General features: G+C 39.6%; 2 protein-coding genes across 5 annotated transcripts in view; both read right to left on the bottom strand.

Moving 5' to 3' along the window:
- SMC5 (structural maintenance of chromosomes 5) overlaps window positions 1-7,722 on the bottom strand; it is a 49,244-nt gene extending 41,522 nt beyond the window's left edge. For 2 of the 3 annotated variants that reach the window (XM_087742260.1, XM_087742261.1), the window contains exons 1-5: window positions 7,580-7,722; window positions 5,776-5,917; window positions 4,568-4,620; window positions 2,186-2,348; window positions 280-414 (exon numbers count right to left, since the gene is read on the bottom strand). In XM_087742260.1, coding sequence (XP_087598386.1) covers window positions 280-414; window positions 2,186-2,348; window positions 4,568-4,620; window positions 5,776-5,917; window positions 7,580-7,722 — 636 coding nt within the window. Of the gene's footprint in view, window positions 1-279; window positions 415-2,185; window positions 2,349-4,567; window positions 4,621-5,775; window positions 5,918-7,579 lie in introns of those variants that run through there. The other variant, XM_087742262.1, reaches the window with a different exon arrangement.
- Window positions 7,723-10,032: 2,310 nt separating this feature from the next.
- MAMDC2 (MAM domain containing 2) overlaps window positions 10,033-19,825 on the bottom strand; it is a 63,001-nt gene continuing 53,208 nt past the window's right edge. The window contains exons 10-14 of one of the 2 annotated variants that reach the window (XM_087742013.1): window positions 18,175-18,268; window positions 16,357-16,509; window positions 12,523-12,782; window positions 11,350-11,434; window positions 10,033-11,018 (exon numbers count right to left, since the gene is read on the bottom strand). In XM_087742013.1, the coding sequence (XP_087598139.1) occupies window positions 10,957-11,018; window positions 11,350-11,434; window positions 12,523-12,782; window positions 16,357-16,509; window positions 18,175-18,268 (654 nt within the window). In that variant the 3' untranslated portion in view covers window positions 10,033-10,956. Of the gene's footprint in view, window positions 11,019-11,349; window positions 11,435-12,522; window positions 12,783-16,356; window positions 16,510-18,174; window positions 18,269-19,825 lie in introns of those variants that run through there. The other variant, XM_087742014.1, reaches the window with a different exon arrangement.

Below are 19,825 nucleotides of genomic sequence, written 5' to 3'. Positions count from 1 at the left end.
AAAAGTTGTTGGCAGTCAAGAATCCCAGAGAAGTAATGAGTACTTGACAACAGGCGTCCCTTGTCCTCTGTGTCTGGACCACTTACACACATGTGTCTTTATGCTTACGAGCATGTGAGTGTCAGAGTGAATGAATTCTGAGAGAAGATGAGCACGATTTGGTAAAATGAACTTTGTAAATAAATACCACCTTCTAGTTCTCTAAGATCTCACGTTAAATTTTATTACACTGATTTCTCTACAGTCACGGCTCTCTGTCTCTATAATGTGCATGTTTACCTCCAGTTCTCTTTCCTTTTCTCTGAAGTTTTTCAGTTCACAGTGAAATTGGTACATTTCTGGAGGACCGATGGATTTTTCAGTGGCTTCAAGCAACTCAATCTTACTCAGTTTTGCAAATTCTCCAACTTTGTCCTACAAAATAAAAGAACAGTTATAAAAATACAGTATTAGTTAGAACAGTGCAATACAGTAATACTGGATTCAAACACTGCAACTTACTTCTCACGAACATCACCTGACTTCCAGTTCTATGACAGATAGTTCTGGCATAGTTAAGCATAGGACGACCATCTCATAGAGTAGCAACCAAACGCTCCTAAACATTTGCAAGATTTCATACATGGTTTTCTTGGAGCTGTTCTGGAATGATTTAAGCTTAAACTGTAGCTGTTCTTTGCTGTTTGGCAGCTTTTCAGGGTAGCTGTTGAGGACATGGGTTGGCTCATTATTTTTGAATTGTCTAGCATTCTTCTGAACAAGACAGTTTAGTAAAGACAATCAAAGGTTTTATTCCACTGTATGCTTAAGATTGGTTCTCATGCTGCTGAGGCTACACCTTCCCAGTATAAATGCTATGATTAACTTGAAAGTTAAACAATGTAGAAGTTAATATTAAGGCTGGCAGCCAAGGGTATCAGGAAGCACTTGCTGCTGTCCAAGGCAGAGGAACAGCTCAAAACCAAGACGGGAGTGAATGGTGTGCTTGCCATTGCTACAGTGGCAGAGAGCAAATAAACCAAAACTTTCAACACAGTAATATTCACTGAACTGACATTTATGCAGTAAAGAAAAAAAGCTGTTTTAAATATGAAAGTTATGTTGGCAGAGTATGCAGAAAGTTCTACTCTAAACAAATATTGTGAGTATGTAAATGAATAAAAAAACCTCCAGAACATTTGTTTCCGCAATATTAGCTTTTGAAGTTCTAATGTTTTTCAGCATGTCTTCTTGAACGCACTTCTCCTTTATCAGAACAATAAACCCATGACTGGCTAGGCTCTGACAAGGTTTCCTTTTACTGCCACCCCTGATGATCCCCATGAACTGGGAACATCTTAGGAAGGTATCTGTCAAAACTTTTTTTAAGGTGCAATTGTGAGGTAACTTAGTTATCTGCACAGAAATCCTGATATGCCTGAGCATGGATTCAGATATGGAAACTGCTTGTAGTATTCTTTAATCTTCTCTCTCCTTTAGGAGCTATTTTCCATCAGGATGATTTTATTCTTACATAATTTGGTCTTAAATATCTTTAAGTCCTACACTACACTCAAGAACCTGTTGAGCCACGGACGTTACCAAAAAGGCTGTAGTAGCAGTCTCTGTTGCAACTGTAGAGTCATTTAGTAGGACTGCTTTCTGTTTTTTGGAGAAAGAAATCCAGACAATTCTTCCTCTTCGCTTACCAAGTACAGGATCCACTCCTGAGGAACTGACTGGATATAACCAGATAAAAGTGCATGCAGGGATTGACCAGGAAAGTCAGAGATGCGAAACTACAGGAACCGTGCAGGTAAAGGTGTAGAGACAGTGCTAGATCTCAAGACCTTATAAAAATTTCCCTACAGATTTATTGTTTAAGAACACCCCTACAGCAGCACAGACAGGACAGATAGATAACCACTGCTAGCGCTGCTACTCAAACACCACCATGGGGAACATCAGCAGCTTTCCTTTCAGTGTCAACTGACAGCAGGTACAAAACAGCCCAATTAGTGAGCCTTAAAGGTCACACTGTTCGACCTTTCTTTCACCATCACACCAGTAAGGCTACCTCATCCCTCTCATTCTTTGTGCTGTTACATTAAATCACTGAAGTGCTACAAAAGCTAAGAAGCAACAAACACCCTCTCAAAACACAGCACTCCATTTGCACCTGCTGTCTTTCAAAATTCATTCATACCTGAGGAAGAAACTGGCACAAATTGTCCACCTGGATGTTTAAGGCTGCAATCTGCTCTTCTACTGTTTTCAGGGTTGTTGGCTTTCTGTTGATAAACCATGCTGATGTGTTGTTCACCACTTGAATCTCACGTGTGATAATGATATTGTCAGGTGTCTTAGACCTGATTAACAAAAAGAAGTGTTTACACTTTTTAGAATACAGAAAGGTTACCAAGTGTCAAAGTATGTTAGAATTACGGTATTAAAACTTTTAGATAACTAAATATTTAACATAAATTAACTGGACAGTAGCAGATTCACATTTTATGCTTCAGAAAATGTCCAGTACTTCAGTAATGAATTAATCTCACAGGGAAAATCTTAACTCAGAGGAAGTTATTTATATAAATGACATACTCATGATGAATGTATGAACTATTTAAAAGCTGTTACAGATGTCAATAGTTTATATAAAAGTGTTTTTTTAATATGACATTTAGTAAGTTTTAAAATTGGTATGCAGGAGATGCACACTAATACTATGCCTTTAAAGTAAAAAATATTAGTGTACAGAACTACATCAATAAGCTGTGTATATACATTCCATTTGGGAATAAAAATAGTATGATACAATATGAAAAATACCAGTTTGTTTTCATTTTCTGCTTTTAAACAACAGCAAAGATGCACCAGCTGTCCACTTAGTTCTCTAGCTCAACACTGATCTTCAAAAATTTAGTCCGGTTAAGATGCATCAATAACAAATGAGCAATGAGATAGTTATAAACTCTTGACATTTTGGTCACCATTTTGATTTAGAAATTGTCTAGTGCCTGTTCAGTCAGCGTATTGTTAAAGAGGATAAGGGCTCATAACAGTTTGGAGGCCATACACCTTAGAAGACTTAAGAACAGAGGTCAAAGTAGAAGTGAGTAATTCAACAGCTTCCAGTGTTTGGAATACGTGCCATAGCGATATAAGCCTACTTCTCGAAGACTATATGATTATTTCCTCACAAGTACCCACTACCTCATTTTAATACACCTGCCTTCCTTCAAAAGATCTACAAAGCCGTGCTCCTTTCTTTTATCAAATTAAGGACTTTTTACTACTAACTCTTGATTTTAGTTATAATTCAAGGGCCAAATTCAACCAAGACAGTATGTGCTTATAGAACTCAAATTTTTGAAGTCCTGTCAAAAAGCAATCTTCTGCATCATTGCTCTCTCACCCTAGATGTTGCATTTAAATATTTTCTACCAATCAGACAAAGGACTGAATTACATTGCAACCACTACAGTAAAAATGGTAAGTCTTCATGTACTGCAAGTCTCTCTTCAGACTTTCAAGTAACATCAGGATGTATTTATGTTGAAACAATCACACCATCTACCTAAAAGACATCCTGCCTCCTGACCCATTGCTTGGCCAGTCTCCAAAGAATGTCTTACTTGATTACTCCCACAAGAACGGAAGTGGATAGGATTTTTTTCAAAGATCTGTTCCAGTATATCTTTTTTCCTTAACACGATTTTCATTTTATACAATCTTATCAGGGTGGCCAATTGTTACACAAATTAACTCAGGCCCTGAATCAGTTGATTAGCTCTATGTTCTATTTAGTTCGGGCAAATAGATCAGGTTAAGGCTCATCAAAACCACCTAAGCTATTGCAACTTCATGTTAGGATCTTCACAAAGAAGCACCCACTTAGGAACTCTATTAGGACAGCCTCTCTTTAGTTGTCAAAAAGAAATTACTTACAGGAAGCATGTAATATTGCCCTGTAACCACAAGTTACTGATGGAAGTCCAAATGATTTTCAGTTGCTCTGTTTTGCAAAAGCTTACCTGGAAGACTGCATTAGTCAGAATTAGTCAGATCTACTTTTTTTTTTTTCTTCTTTTGTTTCAGTATATGATGTTTTCAGTAAGAATGTAGAGGAGCCCCTCATACCAGCAGTATCAGTATAAGAAAGTGAAGACAGAACGTTTGGTTTTAAAATTTAGATTTTGTCTTTTTTTTATTCTTTAAAAATAATTTCCAATCACTAGGTCATGATGGGAGTACTGACTGTATCTGAATCACCTGAACCTTAAATGTAATCAAAAGCTAAACACACCATATACATCAATCTTAATCTATATATTCTTTGTACATCAAGACAAGGTAAAATGCTTCAGAAAGCGAAATCAAGACCAGCCATCACTGTTTACTTCTTGTGTGGTAATTATTTGGCCTTAAAATTTTGAAGTCTGGGTAAAAAAAAGAAGAAAAAAGTAAATCACCAGCTTAAAGACAGCCTTCTGTACACCAGATTTTTTTTTCACAACTTTGTGAATTACTATGTGGGGAAATATCTAATTAAAAATGCATGAGGAAATGCAATTTTACTACTTACAGTTCAATTTCTACTACACCTTTCAAGCACCCCTGCTTTACAAAGAGACCAACCTACAAAATTAATTATAGAAGTTGTTATTGCAAAATAAGTATATTAAAATATAATCTCTTACAAAAATATGTATTTGTACGTTAGAGTTGCTGTAATGGGATATTTTATTGAAAACTTACAATTAAAAACTAAAATTTATTTTGTCTGCATATTAACTAAAAATAAAGGAAGACACCATTATCTTCCTCATCAACTAGCAGCATTAGAATTTCCTCCACAGGTTAACAATTTCTGATCAACTTCAGCTCCAAAACTGAACAAATTATAATCAGCAGATCCACAGAGAGGAAGAAGTTCACATGAATTCAGGGAACAAAGGCAATACAAATGAAAGACACTGCCAAATATCTGTACTAATAGAACTACCAATTCTAATAGTATAAAAAGATATAAACACAAAAAGCCAATAAAAGTACCAACACACAGTGCTGTCATGCAGTCAGTTTCCTTATTTACATTTGCTCAAGACTGAGCTGCAACCACAGAATATGTACAATCATTTTGGTACCCAGATTCAATGCTCCAAAGATCTACGGAAATATATTCCATCCAACCAGAATATCCAAGAAAGCAAGAGCAAAACTTAAAAATTTGACAATACAAACTTCCTACTATAATGTCAACACATGATCTCTTAGGAGCAAAAAATGAAAACAGCCCAAAACAATCCAACTTCCATTTAAATTAAAGATCGGTAGCTCCATGCTTTCAGAAAAATTCTCAGACACATTAAGGATATTTTATTTCTACAGGTTCTATACACTTGGAAATTTAATTTAAGTTAAAGTTTTTCTTTTCATTTCTCCTTTAGTTGGTGTTTCTGATCAAATATTATTTATGCATTAGGTGGTATTTTCCTGCCCCACTGTGGAGGCTCAGACATCTTCAAATATAACTTCTAGCCTACTCAGATTTCAGTACAATTCAGGTATTTCCATTTCATAATTCTGCCAAGACAACAAGTAGTTAAGTAAGACAAAACACCTTTGGTAAAAGCCTTTGTCTCTAGACCAGGTTATTCTACAATTTGGACACCTTACTTTTTATAAAAATAAAGCAAATCAAGGAAGACAGTCTTTTTCCCCCCCCTCTGCTGGACAGGACTCTTAATGAAATTCAGATTAAACATGAAAATTACAAAAGTTCATAGTTACCTTATCAGCTCGCCCTATGAAAGAAGGTTTTCCAGCCAGTCCCAGGCAGATGGCACAAACAATGCTTGACTTTCCTGTTCCATTAGCACCTACAATCATGTTCAGATTGGGTCCTGGACGTACTTCACAGGCATCATATGTTCTGGAAAGCACAATAATTTTTTGAATCTAGACTCAATCCTCAAATACTGTTTTGTAAGAAAATCTCAGAGTGAAAACCAACACTACAATAAAACACTGTGGAATATATTCCTACCAGCCAGAGTACTTATAACAAGTTTCTTCAAAACAAATGATTACAAGAATGAAAACTAGCCACATAATGACAATTTCTATTGACTTTACCAGGACATCACATTATTTTACATATTAAAACAAAACAAAACAAAAACCAAAAGAACAACAGAAAGAAAATTGAGTGAATTCAGTCAAGTCTGTTACATTTCATTCCAGCTGCTTGTTGCACCACAGCCACAGGAGATTCTACTCATCTAACCCGTACAATGTACAATATACTTGGGTCTTAAGCTCTGCAAGAAGTCTGTGGAACACTGTATTGGTACATCATGCAGTAGCTTTCTTGAGTTACAAGAACCTAAGACATTAGCCTATTATAAGTGATTTTTTTTTCTTAAATTGTATTAGACATCTTTCATTATGTGCATCCTGCATGCCTACTACAATAGCAACTACAGGAAGAGACCAAGCCCTAGCATGCAAATTCAAAACAAACCATTAATGTTGGTATGATCAGTAACAACCCAAATTTATAATGAACTCCACCATTTGATGTTCTCTTCCCACACTGTACCAAACACACAGAGAAGAACTGAGACACTAACACCAAAGAAGAAAGAGAAAGCAGTCAATAATAAGACACTAACATAATCCAGGTACTTCTGGAAGAAAAGGTGTATGAATCCTTAATGCTGAGGCTTAAACTACTGTTTGAAGCTTCATTTGACATCTGTAGCACGACTCATGAACTAAACTACTCAGAACTGTTGTTTTCAAGGCTGACACGGAGCTATCAGGACAGCAGCTATAAGAAAATGGCCTGAAAACTTCTGCTACTAACTATAATAGCTCCAAACAGAACAGTGCTCTGAATACACAGGAGCTGGAAAAAGCACGTGCAAAAAGGTAACACCACAGGTACTTTATCATAATGGTTCCCAAGACCTGCCGCCACTGCCCTGTGAACACCTGCGCCCTCCCTTCCTCCACTGCTTGACAACCACCTAACTGGGAGAAAAAGAGCATGCGGAGGCTGACACTGACAACAAGTAGCACCACCTTGGGGGAAGAAAGCCGACACGACCACCACTGGGGAACGCACCCCCAGGGAAGCGACACTGCACTAAGAACCTACGGGACTCGTAATCCACACAGCAGGTCCTCTCCCCTCTCCGAGTAAGGCATCGCCTTGCAGGGAAAAAAAGTTTCATGCACTCCCTCTTCCAGTCCTGACTCGCCTCGGTATCCAAAGCCTTACTAAGGTCGCCTGCTAACCGAGGGTGACCCCCCGCTCCGTGCACCGCGGCGCAGAACGGCCGCAGCGAGCGCGCCCCTGCCGCGCCAGCCCGCTGCCCCACTTGGCCCTCCTGACTTAACCGCCAGCTCCCCGGCCCCGCACCCACTTTAAAATGGGGCGAGGGGGGAGGAAGGCGAGGCCGCCCAAGGTAGCCGCCGACCTCCAAGACGGCAGGGACCCCGCACGCCAGCGCCTGCGGGCGCCCCGCGGCCCATGGCGGCCGCTCGGCCGCCGCCACCCGGCAGGAGAAAGCGCCCACCCCTCACTCACAGAAAGTTTTCCATTAAGATCCTGACGATGGAGCCCTCGACGAAGCGGGGGCGCGCCTCGGCGCTCCTCGCGGCCCGCTGGCTGCCGCCGGCGCCAAGCTGACAGGCGCCCAGGCTCCATTTCCCCGGCGTCGCCACCGCCATCTTCCCCCCTCAGCCCGCCCTCACCCCCCGGCCGCGAGGACGCCCCCCGCGCCTCGCTCTCATTGGCGGACGGGAAAAGGCGGGCAGGTGAGGAGCGTGCTCATTGGCCGGTGGGGCGGGACTAAACCGCGGTGAAGTTTTTCACTGGCTTGCAGCGTGCCGCGCTGGTGCCCATTGGCTGGAGGAGAGCGGAGCCGCAAGGGGGACCCGGGAGGGAGATGGTGGGGTTGCTTTCGGTTTCGGACAACGGGGCGGGAGACGGGGGCGGGGGGGCGGCGCGGCCCTGTCCGCGCTTCTCGGCGCTGGGGCAGCCGCACGGCCTGGTGGCCGTGAGGTGCGGCCTGGGCCCGTCCCGGCCGGCGGGAGGAATCCCTTCCCTCCTTGCGGGCCGCACCTCCCGGCGGGTGCTGCAGGCCCCGGCCCCCTCGGCTGTCACCGCCCGCTGCCGCCAGCGGCCTTTCCCCGGCGGCTGGGCGGCGTAGGGCGGCGCGGGAGAGCGGTGGTAGCGGCGTTCCCACGAGGTGGCAGCACAGCCGAGCAGTTGGGCGGCCGGTGCTTCCGAGGCGGGCACCTTCCGAGTAGCTTCATGGGCACAGGCTTGGACTCCGGGCGAGCGAACTCTTCTTAGTGAGGATAATGACAAAATATCAACCAACAGAAAGCACTTAAAGAACAGAAAGAGTGTTAAACAAGAGGGCAATAAAAGGGTTTTTCCTCTGATGTCAGGACAAGCTCAGTTCCACTCCAGCGCAATGCTGCATTTAGAGCAATCAAATACAACCCTGTTGGCGTTTGGGGTGTATAGCTGGTTTTGAAGGTTTCTTTTTCATTTCCGTTTTATGGACTGTGCCACAACTGGGACCAAAGCAATTACTTGCAGGTTCTTCAGTAGCTTTTGAAGACATTTTCAGGCAGTAAATAGGCCTTGTATAGCAAGTCTCAGAGCTGTTCTTTGCCCTGCTGTGGTCCCTGTGCAGCTACTGCAGCAGTGAGAAAGGAACAAATATTAAATAAAAATGGATCCAGGGCAGAAATCAGTTGTACGGAGAGTTTCCTATTTGGGCTGAGCTGATGGAATGTTTTTTATCTCACCATAAAATTGAAGTTTGCCAGTGGAGAAATCTTACTGCACCTTCCCTAGTTTTCAGATGTTTTGCAGCCATTCTTTCACTAGTCTGGGAATTTCCTATTCTATAAACTGATATTCAGCAGGCACTAAACTAATTTAAAGCCATCTTTCACATTCTCCCTCTGTTCTTTAATTCCTGCAGCAGAAATGGGTGGAAAGGTGCTGTCGTTCCCTGCTGAAGGAAGAACTTCGGCTTTTTTTTTTTTGCAGTCAGGACAGTGCCTCACACCCTATGGATAAATACTACCCTCAGTGATACCGACAAAATCATCGTACCAGTGAGGTCCCTAGAGAGCACTCAATGGAGAGCAGAATAGAATACTTTGCGTATGTTCTTCTTCATATCAGCCTAAATCTGATTACTTTGATGGAGTGAAGCAGAGTTGCATAAATTGTTAGAGACACGAATCCAATAGTTATCCTTTGTGCTTCATTTCATTTACAGAAAAGTTCCATCAGAGGTATGGAGAACCAGCAAGCCTGATGATTTTAACCACTTCATTTTCACTTGTTTTCTGCTTAGATAATTTGACCTGAATGTTGATACCAAAGCATAAGCTTTACAGAACAACTGTATTGACTCTTAGGAAACAGTCCATTGTTTCTGGTTGCTTTCATTTTCAGAATAATAGCAAGAGTGATGCATTCGTAACCAGCTGCCAATAGGGACGGTAGATAGCTAGGACAGGCTGTTGAGATGTCAGTTCCTTTTGGCTCTTCCTCAGTGTCTAGGAAATAATAAACTGCTTCAATTTGTGTGATCAAATAAACATGATAGTACTAAATATATTTAATTGAACAATCTCTTCAATTCTTTGTGTCACCAAAATGAAAACTTACTGAAGATGCAAGGGGCTACATTGTCCCAGGTGCTGTTGATCCTTATAGGCCATTAGGAAAAATGTGTATTTTGTTCTGAAAGGAGCAAAGACTATTCCCACTTTTCAGGGCTCACCTCTTGCAGCAACAGCTTGAATGTGGTGGCTGTAAGAATAATTTCTATGGCTCAATACGGGAACTTCCTGCAGCAGATCAGATTGCCTTCTGTCAGCTGTCTTAGGTGACGTGACCCACAGATTTCATTCTCTTCATGTTCAAAATATTGAATTCAGGCTATTATACTAGGTTCAGTTGGTTTTTGTTACACTGATAATGATAAAGTCTAGAGCAGAGCAATAAGATGATTTTCAAAGTTATATTTTATTAGGAAGTTATAATAATTTCAAAACAAAACCTTACACACAAACACATAAAATCTTAAAAATTAACAAGTTGTGTGAATTCAGTTTCCTATTAATATAAATGCAAGGCATCTGTGGTTGGGTAAAGTGTAAGTACATTCTCTGTGAGTGTAAAATCTTATTTATTAAAAAAAAAAAAAACAAACAAGACTTGTATGCCAGAAAACATATGGTTTCAAAGAGTTTCATTTCATATAGTTCAGAATGTCAACAGCTTACACTGAAGTATACTGGTACACTAAAAGTGGGTTTGTTATTGGCAAGGACAACAAATATATTTGTTATAGTAAAAGAATACAAAACCACAAAAAATTGCCAGCAGAGTGTTAACAGTTTCCCAGAGAGATTTGTCATTATGAATAATTGCACTTAACCTGTAGACTACTACTAGTAGCTAATAATGTTTTCTTTATTATTTCAAAATATTTGTAATTTCCTTAACAAAAATCCATTCTGTACCCAACACAAAACATTCACTGAATGCAGATTTAAGACACAATATTGGATTTTAATTGTGCACCTTTACTTTCCCCTTTTTACCTATAGACCAGAAAGGTTAAAAAAAAAAAAAAAAAGAGCTTTAAAATGAATGATCTGTGCAAAATGGGAAGCCTTTATATAATGACTGATATCTCATGCAAAAGAGAAAAAATATGAAAAAAAAAAACAAAACAGTCTAAGAAGCCCTGAGTCAATAATTTCATTGCAAAGGCGAGGAACATGAGTGCTCTGAGTCCTTCCTATACATCGGTGCATATTCAAACCAGTCCAGTATTTACTTAAAACATATTTAAAAATAGACAGTTTGTGCAGTTTCTCACATACAAATCTTCTATGCACTTCATTCCTTTCAGCAGACTGTATTTAATACTCAATTTCGTTTAAGCTGTCAGGATAGCCTGATGAGAACTGAATTTCTTCCATTTCTAGAATACAAAGAAGGGGGAAATACTGTAATAGTTTGTATTTTCATCATACATAAGAACGCATAAGACAGAACTTAATTACCATGCTGGACTTAAATGGGACTTCCATATGGTTTTTAAAAAGTGTTACAGCATCTTTCCTAGTCCATATTCTGAGGATGGTCTCGCATCTTATTAGAAAACAAAAATTCTGCACTAACCCAGCAGCATGATACTAAATTCAGATCCATTCAGTGGGAGTTCAAGGGAAGAAGTATCGCCTGTCTAATTACAAAAAGCACTGTGAATTGCTAGGTGTCTCCTAAGAGAAACAAAGTATGTTTAAACTTACCTAAACAGGGTCCTGCCTGGAACAGAATATCATCAATAGCAGTGTCACTTCTCATTGACACACCACGGATCGCCTCAAAAATAATCTGTAGAGGTAAGACACAGCTTTTCATGAATCCCATGGGAAGAAGGACTAAAAAAATTAATACCCATGCAGCCTATTCAAGGACCTACTGTCCTGAAAGCTTGCTTTTTAGAAAGACTCTTCTATTCTCCATCAGTGGACTGGGTGCCCTGGTCAGAGAATTTGGGTGTGTGCTATGCCAAAGGAAGCAAATTTGTTCTCACAATTTCTTAAGAAATTGCTGTGTGTTATAGACCACTGATAAATTTTCTCTAGTGATGTGGCATTTCTGTCTTGCTTTTCAGCCCAAATGGGTCGCTGTGTGTTGCCCGTATGCCAGCAAGACTTGAGGGGAAAAAAAAGCATTACAATATTATGTTGTGGTCTTACTGATGAAACTAAAATTGCTTTTCAGTAAAAGGTTTCTTTTTTTTTTTTTTTTCCCCCCTAATTAACTTCCAGGCTCTTAAGGCAAAGCAATTAAAAAAAAAGCACCCAGCATCTTTGGTTAGTGATCAGTGCTGTTTTGTGCCCAATGCTCTTTCGTGCCCAATGCTGTTTCAGTCAGTAGCAATTTCAGCTTCCTCTTTGACAGAGAAACTGAAGCACGGTTTGTCTCTGGTGGTACTGAAATGATGGCACTGCTGAAACCAAAGGCAGAGCTCTGGCTTTGCATCATCCTTTGCCTTTGGTGCCACCTCGGAAAGACCATCCTGCAAGAAGCAGCCATTTTATCACAACTTAGTGGTTATGTCAAATCTACACAGGGCTTTAGACAGCTGAAGGAAAAGAAATTGCACAAGTGATCTAAATAAAAACTACCACTACTGACAAGAAATGATGGGAAAACAGCATTTAAATGCTTTTGAATTAATTTTTGAATTAATGAACTATTTTCATACTTGCAGCCTATTAATGTCTTTAATAATTCCCTCCCTACCCTTCATTTTTAAGCAATTACACATTACTTCAGCTTGTTCAGGTGTCCATTCAATGCCATCTACATTTTCACTTTTTTTTTTTTTTTTTTACACAACCCAAAACTTGGATTCTAGCACATAGTTCAGTTCAATATTCCGTTTTGACTGCTTTTTGTTTGTTTTTTCTTACCTGGTAGTTTCTATCACTTTCATATTCTATCAGTCCCCTTAGCCATGAGATGCTTTGTTCCCCTGTCCTCCTCCACAAAGGAATCTCTTCATCATCACCTTCCTTTTTTAGATAAACACTTAATAATCCAGTCCCAGCTCCATACATGTGATAGAAAAATGTCAAGCACTGTTTTCCAGAGGTTCCTCTTAGTGATCTTGAAACTAGGTATGCTCTCTGTCCATAGACCATGTTGGATGCCTCTATATACATGTAGTATCCTTAAAAAGATACACAAGCAAATATTAGCAAAGTAGAATATGTTCTCTCAGCATGTTCATTACGCTCAACATGCTCATTATATAAAAAATTATGATTGAAACTATTTTGATAAAGATTTTTATGCTGTAGACTTGTATTTGTGAACTGTAATATTTGTGATACTGTAATAATTGTGTTAGTGTAATAATGGTAATATTCGTGAATGCTAATATAACAACACTTAAAAACTTGTTTTTTATCTGATGAAACACATAGCAACAGAAAGGAATATAAAGTAAGAAAAAATCATAGCTGTTCTTAAACCAGGAATGCACTCTGACAGTAGTCGATTAACTGGAATTCAAAGACAGCTGCATGTACATCTGAGGGTACAGTTTAGGCAATGGTTGGAGCTGATGCTATTAACAAAGCAAATGAATTGAAATACCTCTTTTAAATCACATATGACATCAATAATATTTTTCTTTCTGTGATCAAGATCTGAAGACACAAGTGAGGAAAACTAGACTCTCTAGTATCCATGAATAAATGCACGATTGTCATGAACTCTGATCTGTGGAAAAATTAGTCATTAATTGGTGGCAGGTAAATTAATCCCTTGCCTCAATCCATCATTCAGTTATTTCCAACTGGAGCAAACTGCGGTGTGTCAGGAGACTGAGGAGCATGTAAACTCTGCCAGCAGGCAATGAACTCAGGTTTGGTAGCAGCTCTTCATGCTGTCCCACTGCTCCCTTTTTGTGGTGTTGGAGAAAACACACTGCCCTTCTGCCACCACAACTCCTGGCGGTGAGATTGCCCTCAGGGGGAGAGGGGATTCCTAAGGATCAGTGAGGCAGGAGAAAAGCTGAGAGTGGCAAGAGCAGCTGGTGGATGCTCAGGGTGTCTCTCCTGATACTCAGAGTCCTATTGTCTACACAAATCCATGCTGAAGACATCCCCTCTAACCGCGGTTGTAGTTTGGTAGTGAGCAGCAGTAGAGAGAAAGGGTGAAAAGGAAGATTATCTACAGCTGTAGGTCTGTAAAGAAAAGATAATTTCATACAGTGTGTTGGAGAATTCCCAAGGCTATTTATACCAAACCTAGTGCAACCCATTGTGAGGATTTTGATGTTCACTATGCTTAAAAGTTCCTTGGCTTCAAAATCAAAACCTACAGCTCATACTACAGTATAATAACATAATTTGCCTTTAGTTCTAAGGCCTGAATCATATTATGAACTTGTTGGAAAGACTAGATCAGGTCTTGGTTTTGTGAATTTAAATCCACGTATTTCTCAGCACATCTTGCTGCAAAAAGAGATGTGTGAAATAAGGAATAAACATTGCTGTCACAGGCCAGGCTTAAAAGATTCTCTTGCTTCGCCAGTTCTAAAGCCAAGCTGTCAGCCTCAGATCTCAGAGTACTTAGTGATCTACATAAACTGAAAATAGGTCTAAAGTCAGTTTCTGCCTTAGAAATGAAGAAAATTGTGCTAACAACCCATTCTTTTTCTTACGCAAGAAACTCTTAAGTGTTGCTCCTACTATAAGGAGGGTTATTGTCCATGGAAACACAAGAGCTGGCATAGAGAGTATTTGAAAGAGGAAGAATAAAATATATTTTCTAGGGATAACCAAGGAAAAAAAAAGCATCCAACAAACCTGAACATTGAATCCTTTTATGGAATTGAGTTTGGTTACCTACCGAAACAACCACCAACTTTAATGTAATGTAGTCCTTTTAGATTATGTTTTGTAGGAAAAGAAGGGTCTGCCAGACAATACAGAGATGGCCTACAGATGCTTCTCCAAGAGGCTCACCCACATTTCAAAATAAAAATTCTCAAATTAACTTTAAAAACTGTTAGGAAAAATTCTCACTTATTTTAAAGCTGGTGATCACATGTCTAGTTGATGCAGAAGAACTGAACAGCGCGGGTAACAAAGACTTACAGACAGTATGTCATCTAATTCACTCTAATGTCACCTGATTTTTAAATGGAAAAGGGACAAGAATTTCAATATTCCCTTTTGAAAGTCATTCAACAGTACAAAGGTATTATTGGGAAAATGTTCTTGATTTGTAAATAGCCTACATTTTCCACTTAGATAACTTAGCCAATAGATCTGGTCAGAATACGGTCAGATTTGTAAGTAATGGTTCTCATTTTTGTTTCATAACACATAAGAGAAGTTTTAAGCTTTAAAACTTAGTTATCTCTGAAGGCTATTCATATTTCTACCCAGAATCAGTACTGTTTAGAATTAACAATGGAAGAACATAATTTCTTGGTGATCCAAAATTTCAAGCCAAAGAGAAACATTCCCATCTGCATTCTCAATTCCACATGTAGGATTTTGGCCATATAGTCCCATACACCATGAATTCACATCTCTCTAGTCAACTTCCATACCTTGCTCAGGATGCAGCTACTACAGAAATTTTACCAGGAGATAGGAAGGGGAGATTTTGCTGAACATGCACAAAGCCATCTTTTTAGATAAAGAGATCAGAAACAAGACAAAACATTTGTTATTTTATTAACTAGAAGCATTTGTTATTTTGTTAACTAGAAACAAAACAGTTTTCCAGAGTAACTTGAATTAAGCTTGCATAGAGCAAGACTTCATATGCACAGCTGAAATAACTATGCTTGATAATGCTTAACGCAGTTTACACTCAATCACAGTTGACAGAATAATAATAGCTTTTGGTGAGCCTTTTGAGCAGGCCAACTGCTTTTGTAATCCAGCTAAAATTTTTAACAGACTGGATAGACGGCTACTGTGAGTAAGCCAGCTTGTCTGCAACTGACTTTATAACTTGTTGAATGAATGCTAACCACTGTGAAAGAGGGCAAATCCAAAGGCCCCAAAAGCCTTTTTAAACTTATGTAAGCATTTAAAGTTCACAAGCCTTAGGGCAGTTTCATCCATTGTACTGAAGGCAGTGGAATTGTTCCTGAGGTCCTCTTCTGCAGGAACACGAGCACCCAATGCAGTGATGCAGTTCATTCATTTCCAAAAGTCCCCAGGTACTGCCCCAGTGTGGGGGCAATCCTGATGCAGTTTTCTGTGCGCTTGCTCATACTAATGGGGACCCTACTTGCCTAAATACTTTAAATTACACCAGTGAAGTCATGGAGCAGATTTTCAAGACAGAAGATCTGTGGGACCTCTTTTATTATCCGTGTGTTCTTCTAAGTTTGAACAGGAAAGTGTTGATGCAGAAGCGCCCCCAACCACTTGTTTGCCTTTTAGTTTCAGGGAATATTCACATAAGCTAGAGGTTTGGAAGAAGGCTTTTCTGCAGGGTCTGGAGAGTCATCCTGTCCTTTTTTCTCCCAAAGGAAAGGGCTACTTTAGGACATGAAGACTGAATTACCCACTTGGTCTGCAGATAATTCAGATTAAACATCACATTCTCAAAACCACCTGTGGGTCCCTAAGAAACGTGTTTACTTTGTTTGATTAATAACCGTTCTGAACAGAACAGTAAAAACTTTCTCTGTGTTCTAGGTTATTATTTCAAAGTATTTTTGATTAACTATCAATCTCTCTTCTGAAAGTTCAATGTGGAGCTTAACTCACCTACCCCAGTAGTGTGGTCTCCTTTCGGTCCAGTGTAAGAAGTGGGAGTTGGACCCCTCCTCCTGTGCCAACTCCCACGACCTCTCTTCTTCTGGGTAAACACACACTCATCCTTTTCAAAAGTACACTCTCCAGGATTGGGCAGCAATAGATCTATAAGGAGAAGACATTGTTTAAAACTGCAAACGTATTAGATATATGGAGAGATTACACAAGCAATGTATTGCATTCACTCACCTGCTGAAATCACTTATATCTACCTAGCAGTAGTCACAAGCTTATAAAAGCTAGCTTCAAACTGATGTATGAAATTTAATTTCATTTTCTTCGAGGCTTTGGGGAAATCTGTGCCCTAGTCTGGCTCACTAACATGTACTAATATTCTTTAAAACATCTCATACAGTTTATTATCTCATCATAGCTCTTACTACGCTATGGGCTCTACCAATGTAATTTTCTTCACTACTGTGGCACCCCAAGCAATTTAATGAGCTCCAGCATGTATAACATGCGTATTAAATGAGTCTTGTCAAAGATTGGAGTTTCTGTGATCTGAAATCAAATGCCACATTTAGCTCTCTTATGTTCCCTTGACACCAAATTGTAATACCACATACAACAGACCACAAAGCTGCAATTACTAGCGTGTTTTTGTTATTTCAATTCTGTTAGATGATGCAAAAGAGAGAAAGTTGACAATTCAGGTGCTCACCAGGAAGCTTCTGTCAGGTATTCTGCTACAATCTGAATTTGTAGTTGAGGAGTAGACACTCTGAGCTGCTTTCACCTTTCGGAAAGGAGGAAGCCTTGATGCCTCACATACTCTGGGGCATTTCTGGAGCATTTTTTTCTGCCATCAGTGACAAGTCCCCATATGACTATACACCCAAGTATCAGTTCTGCACCTTTGGTTCCTTTTCAAATTACTTAGGAAGTACAGAAAGGCAAAAAAGAAAACTGTTGGAAATACTTTAGAAAAATGGCATCTTGTTGTATACATGTGACTTCTCTCTGTTCTGTAATGGTTAGCTGCCTGAATGCATGAAATCCAATCAAAAGAGGTCATTAAAAAGATCTTATTACATGGGAATATAAATGGCATGGTAGATCAGCCTCATCACCATTTCAAAGGCATGGCTTTATTCTGAAGAAGAATGGGATTATAGATTGTGCCTGTCTCATGAGAATGGTTTCCAAATTAGGATACAATCGTTGCATTGTCAAACCTCAAAAAGCCCCAGAAGAGGGAGTTTCGGTGAGTTCAGAGAGGTTAGCCTGTGCATGTCAGAGAGGAAAGTCTCATTCAAGAACATTGATTTCCTCCCACTACAGGAGGGAGAGTTAGACTCATCTGTCTTCATTAGAGAACTGCAGCTCAGATAAGGGACTGTGTCTTGGCCTTGCACAACTGTACTTCTGGACTAAAAATAATAATGCTACGTTTTGAAAATATTGCTTTAGGGTTCATTCCTGGTTTCCTAAAAGCCATTTGAAAACTACTTTCCCTTCAGTTGGACTGTTGTTTTTCTTAAAATGGTAATGCCCCAAAAGGACCGCTCACTTATATACAACTGCACTGGAGTCAGTCAGTTAATTAGGAGTTAGCTGGTACCCCTGTGAACAAAAACTGGTCCTCGCTGTATGTATGCTACCACAAAAATAGGATTTATGCAATACTTATTGGAAAAAGAAAAGAAAAGAGAAGAAACCACAGTGGGATGAAGGCAGCTGTAGGATCGGCTTGGAAAATGAAGGTATGCGATGAGCTCTTACTAAAAAGGGTAGCAGCTGTTGGACAACAAATATACGTGGTCTTACCAGCAGCCTGGCAGCTTCCCAGGCTTAATGATACATCATCCAGTGCCACAAGTCCACAGTCCCAGAAGCTTTTACACCAGCTGACAAAGACAACCTGCAATACATGAAAGAAGTTTCAGGTATCTAACAAAAATTGGCACTGTTAAGAGTCTGAAATTTTAGATTTTTCCAAGTGTGCTAATAATTTTGACATCTACAGAACAGAAATGATGAATCCACTTTGTTTTGGCACATACTAATACTGCCAATGACTGAAATTTCAGATCCAGTGGGGTTTATATGTATGTTCTCATACAATAGGAAGTGTTTTCTCACTTTTATAGGCAAATGATGTATCTTTGTATGTAGTTTTCATTTTATTAGGACAGTGTGTATTTTTTAGTGTATGAGAAAACATGACTCACTGAGGCTGTTGCGGTTTTCCCCCCCCCCAGAAACCAACACGAACAGCTCAAATGTCCTCAGCTATCTTATCCTTACAACCAGGAGGTTTTATCCATGGGAAAATAAATTTGAAAGAGTAAAGCAGAGTGATGGCCAAGAGAAATGGCTGTGGCAAAAAAAAGAGAACAATAGAGATGAGATGAAATTACTGCATAAAATGGGATTATTCAGAAATGACACAAGGCCATGATATCATAGAGCAGGAGGCTAGAAATGCTAAGCATCATTCACAGTGTTCATCTGGGTTTGTGAAGATTAGGAATAGAGTCCAAGATGTTTTATTTGACTACACAGTAATTCTGCCATGGAAAATACAAGTCACCCGTGAGATGACAAAATAAAATGTAAAGAAACTGTAAGATTCCCAGCTGACCTTCTCCCAAGGTTGACACAGATCTGTTTGAATTGCAGAAGACACAATAAGGTTTATTTTGTAAACATACTGCTGGCAGTTTTCTTTGCCTAACTACTGCAAACCATCTGTCTGACCATTGGGGTTATGACCATAATTTGGGAGGAGATTTTCAAAACAATTCCTTCGTGATGAGGTCTGAGCTAGTGACTGGAGACGGATGAGTGTCACTTCTAACAGTTTAATATTCTGGAACAACTGTAAACACCTCAGTTACATATTTGAGGTTAAATGCTGACTGACAATTTCATGCGGATACAAAAGGTTGTTAAAAGTCGTTCACGCATTATTTAATAGGTCCTCTTTTAACAGGCTCGGTAACACCTTCAATATGGTCATTATCTTGGATTTTGCTAGATCGCTTTGCTATGTAGTATTTATTTACCCATCTGCTTATAAAACAGCCTGGGACATAACTACACTTTAACCTTTGAAGCATGTATGGGTTATGCTGCCCAGGATGAAGCAATTTCCAAAGTCATTTTCCATTCAGTGCTACCAATCCTGGTAACAGTGATGATCTGTCTTGTAAACTGTTACAGGTGTGGACTTGAGTGCTTCTGCACAGCATGCACAACTGCTCAGTGTATAGTGGCCTAAAACTGGCTTTTTTTTTTTTTTTCCTGTAGAGCTGCTCTCTTAGCCTTAAGGTTTAACAGGACAAATACTGTTTCCTACTTTGTTACAAAGTTCATTCTCAAGAAACAGGCACAATCAATTAAGAAATGGTAGCATCTCCTGGAATAAAGAATAAAATAAATACTGACGTTGGGTGGACGTCATTCACCAGATTTT

The sequence above is a fragment of the Nipponia nippon genome, unplaced genomic scaffold, assembly GCF_047370975.1.
Source record: "Nipponia nippon isolate SJK-2023a ecotype South Korea unplaced genomic scaffold, ASM4737097v1 scaffold_8, whole genome shotgun sequence".
NCBI classification, from domain to species: Eukaryota; Metazoa; Chordata; class Aves; order Pelecaniformes; family Threskiornithidae; genus Nipponia; species Nipponia nippon.
The sequence above is the reverse complement of the archived record's forward strand: the minus strand, read 5'-3'. Positions and strand labels throughout refer to the sequence as shown.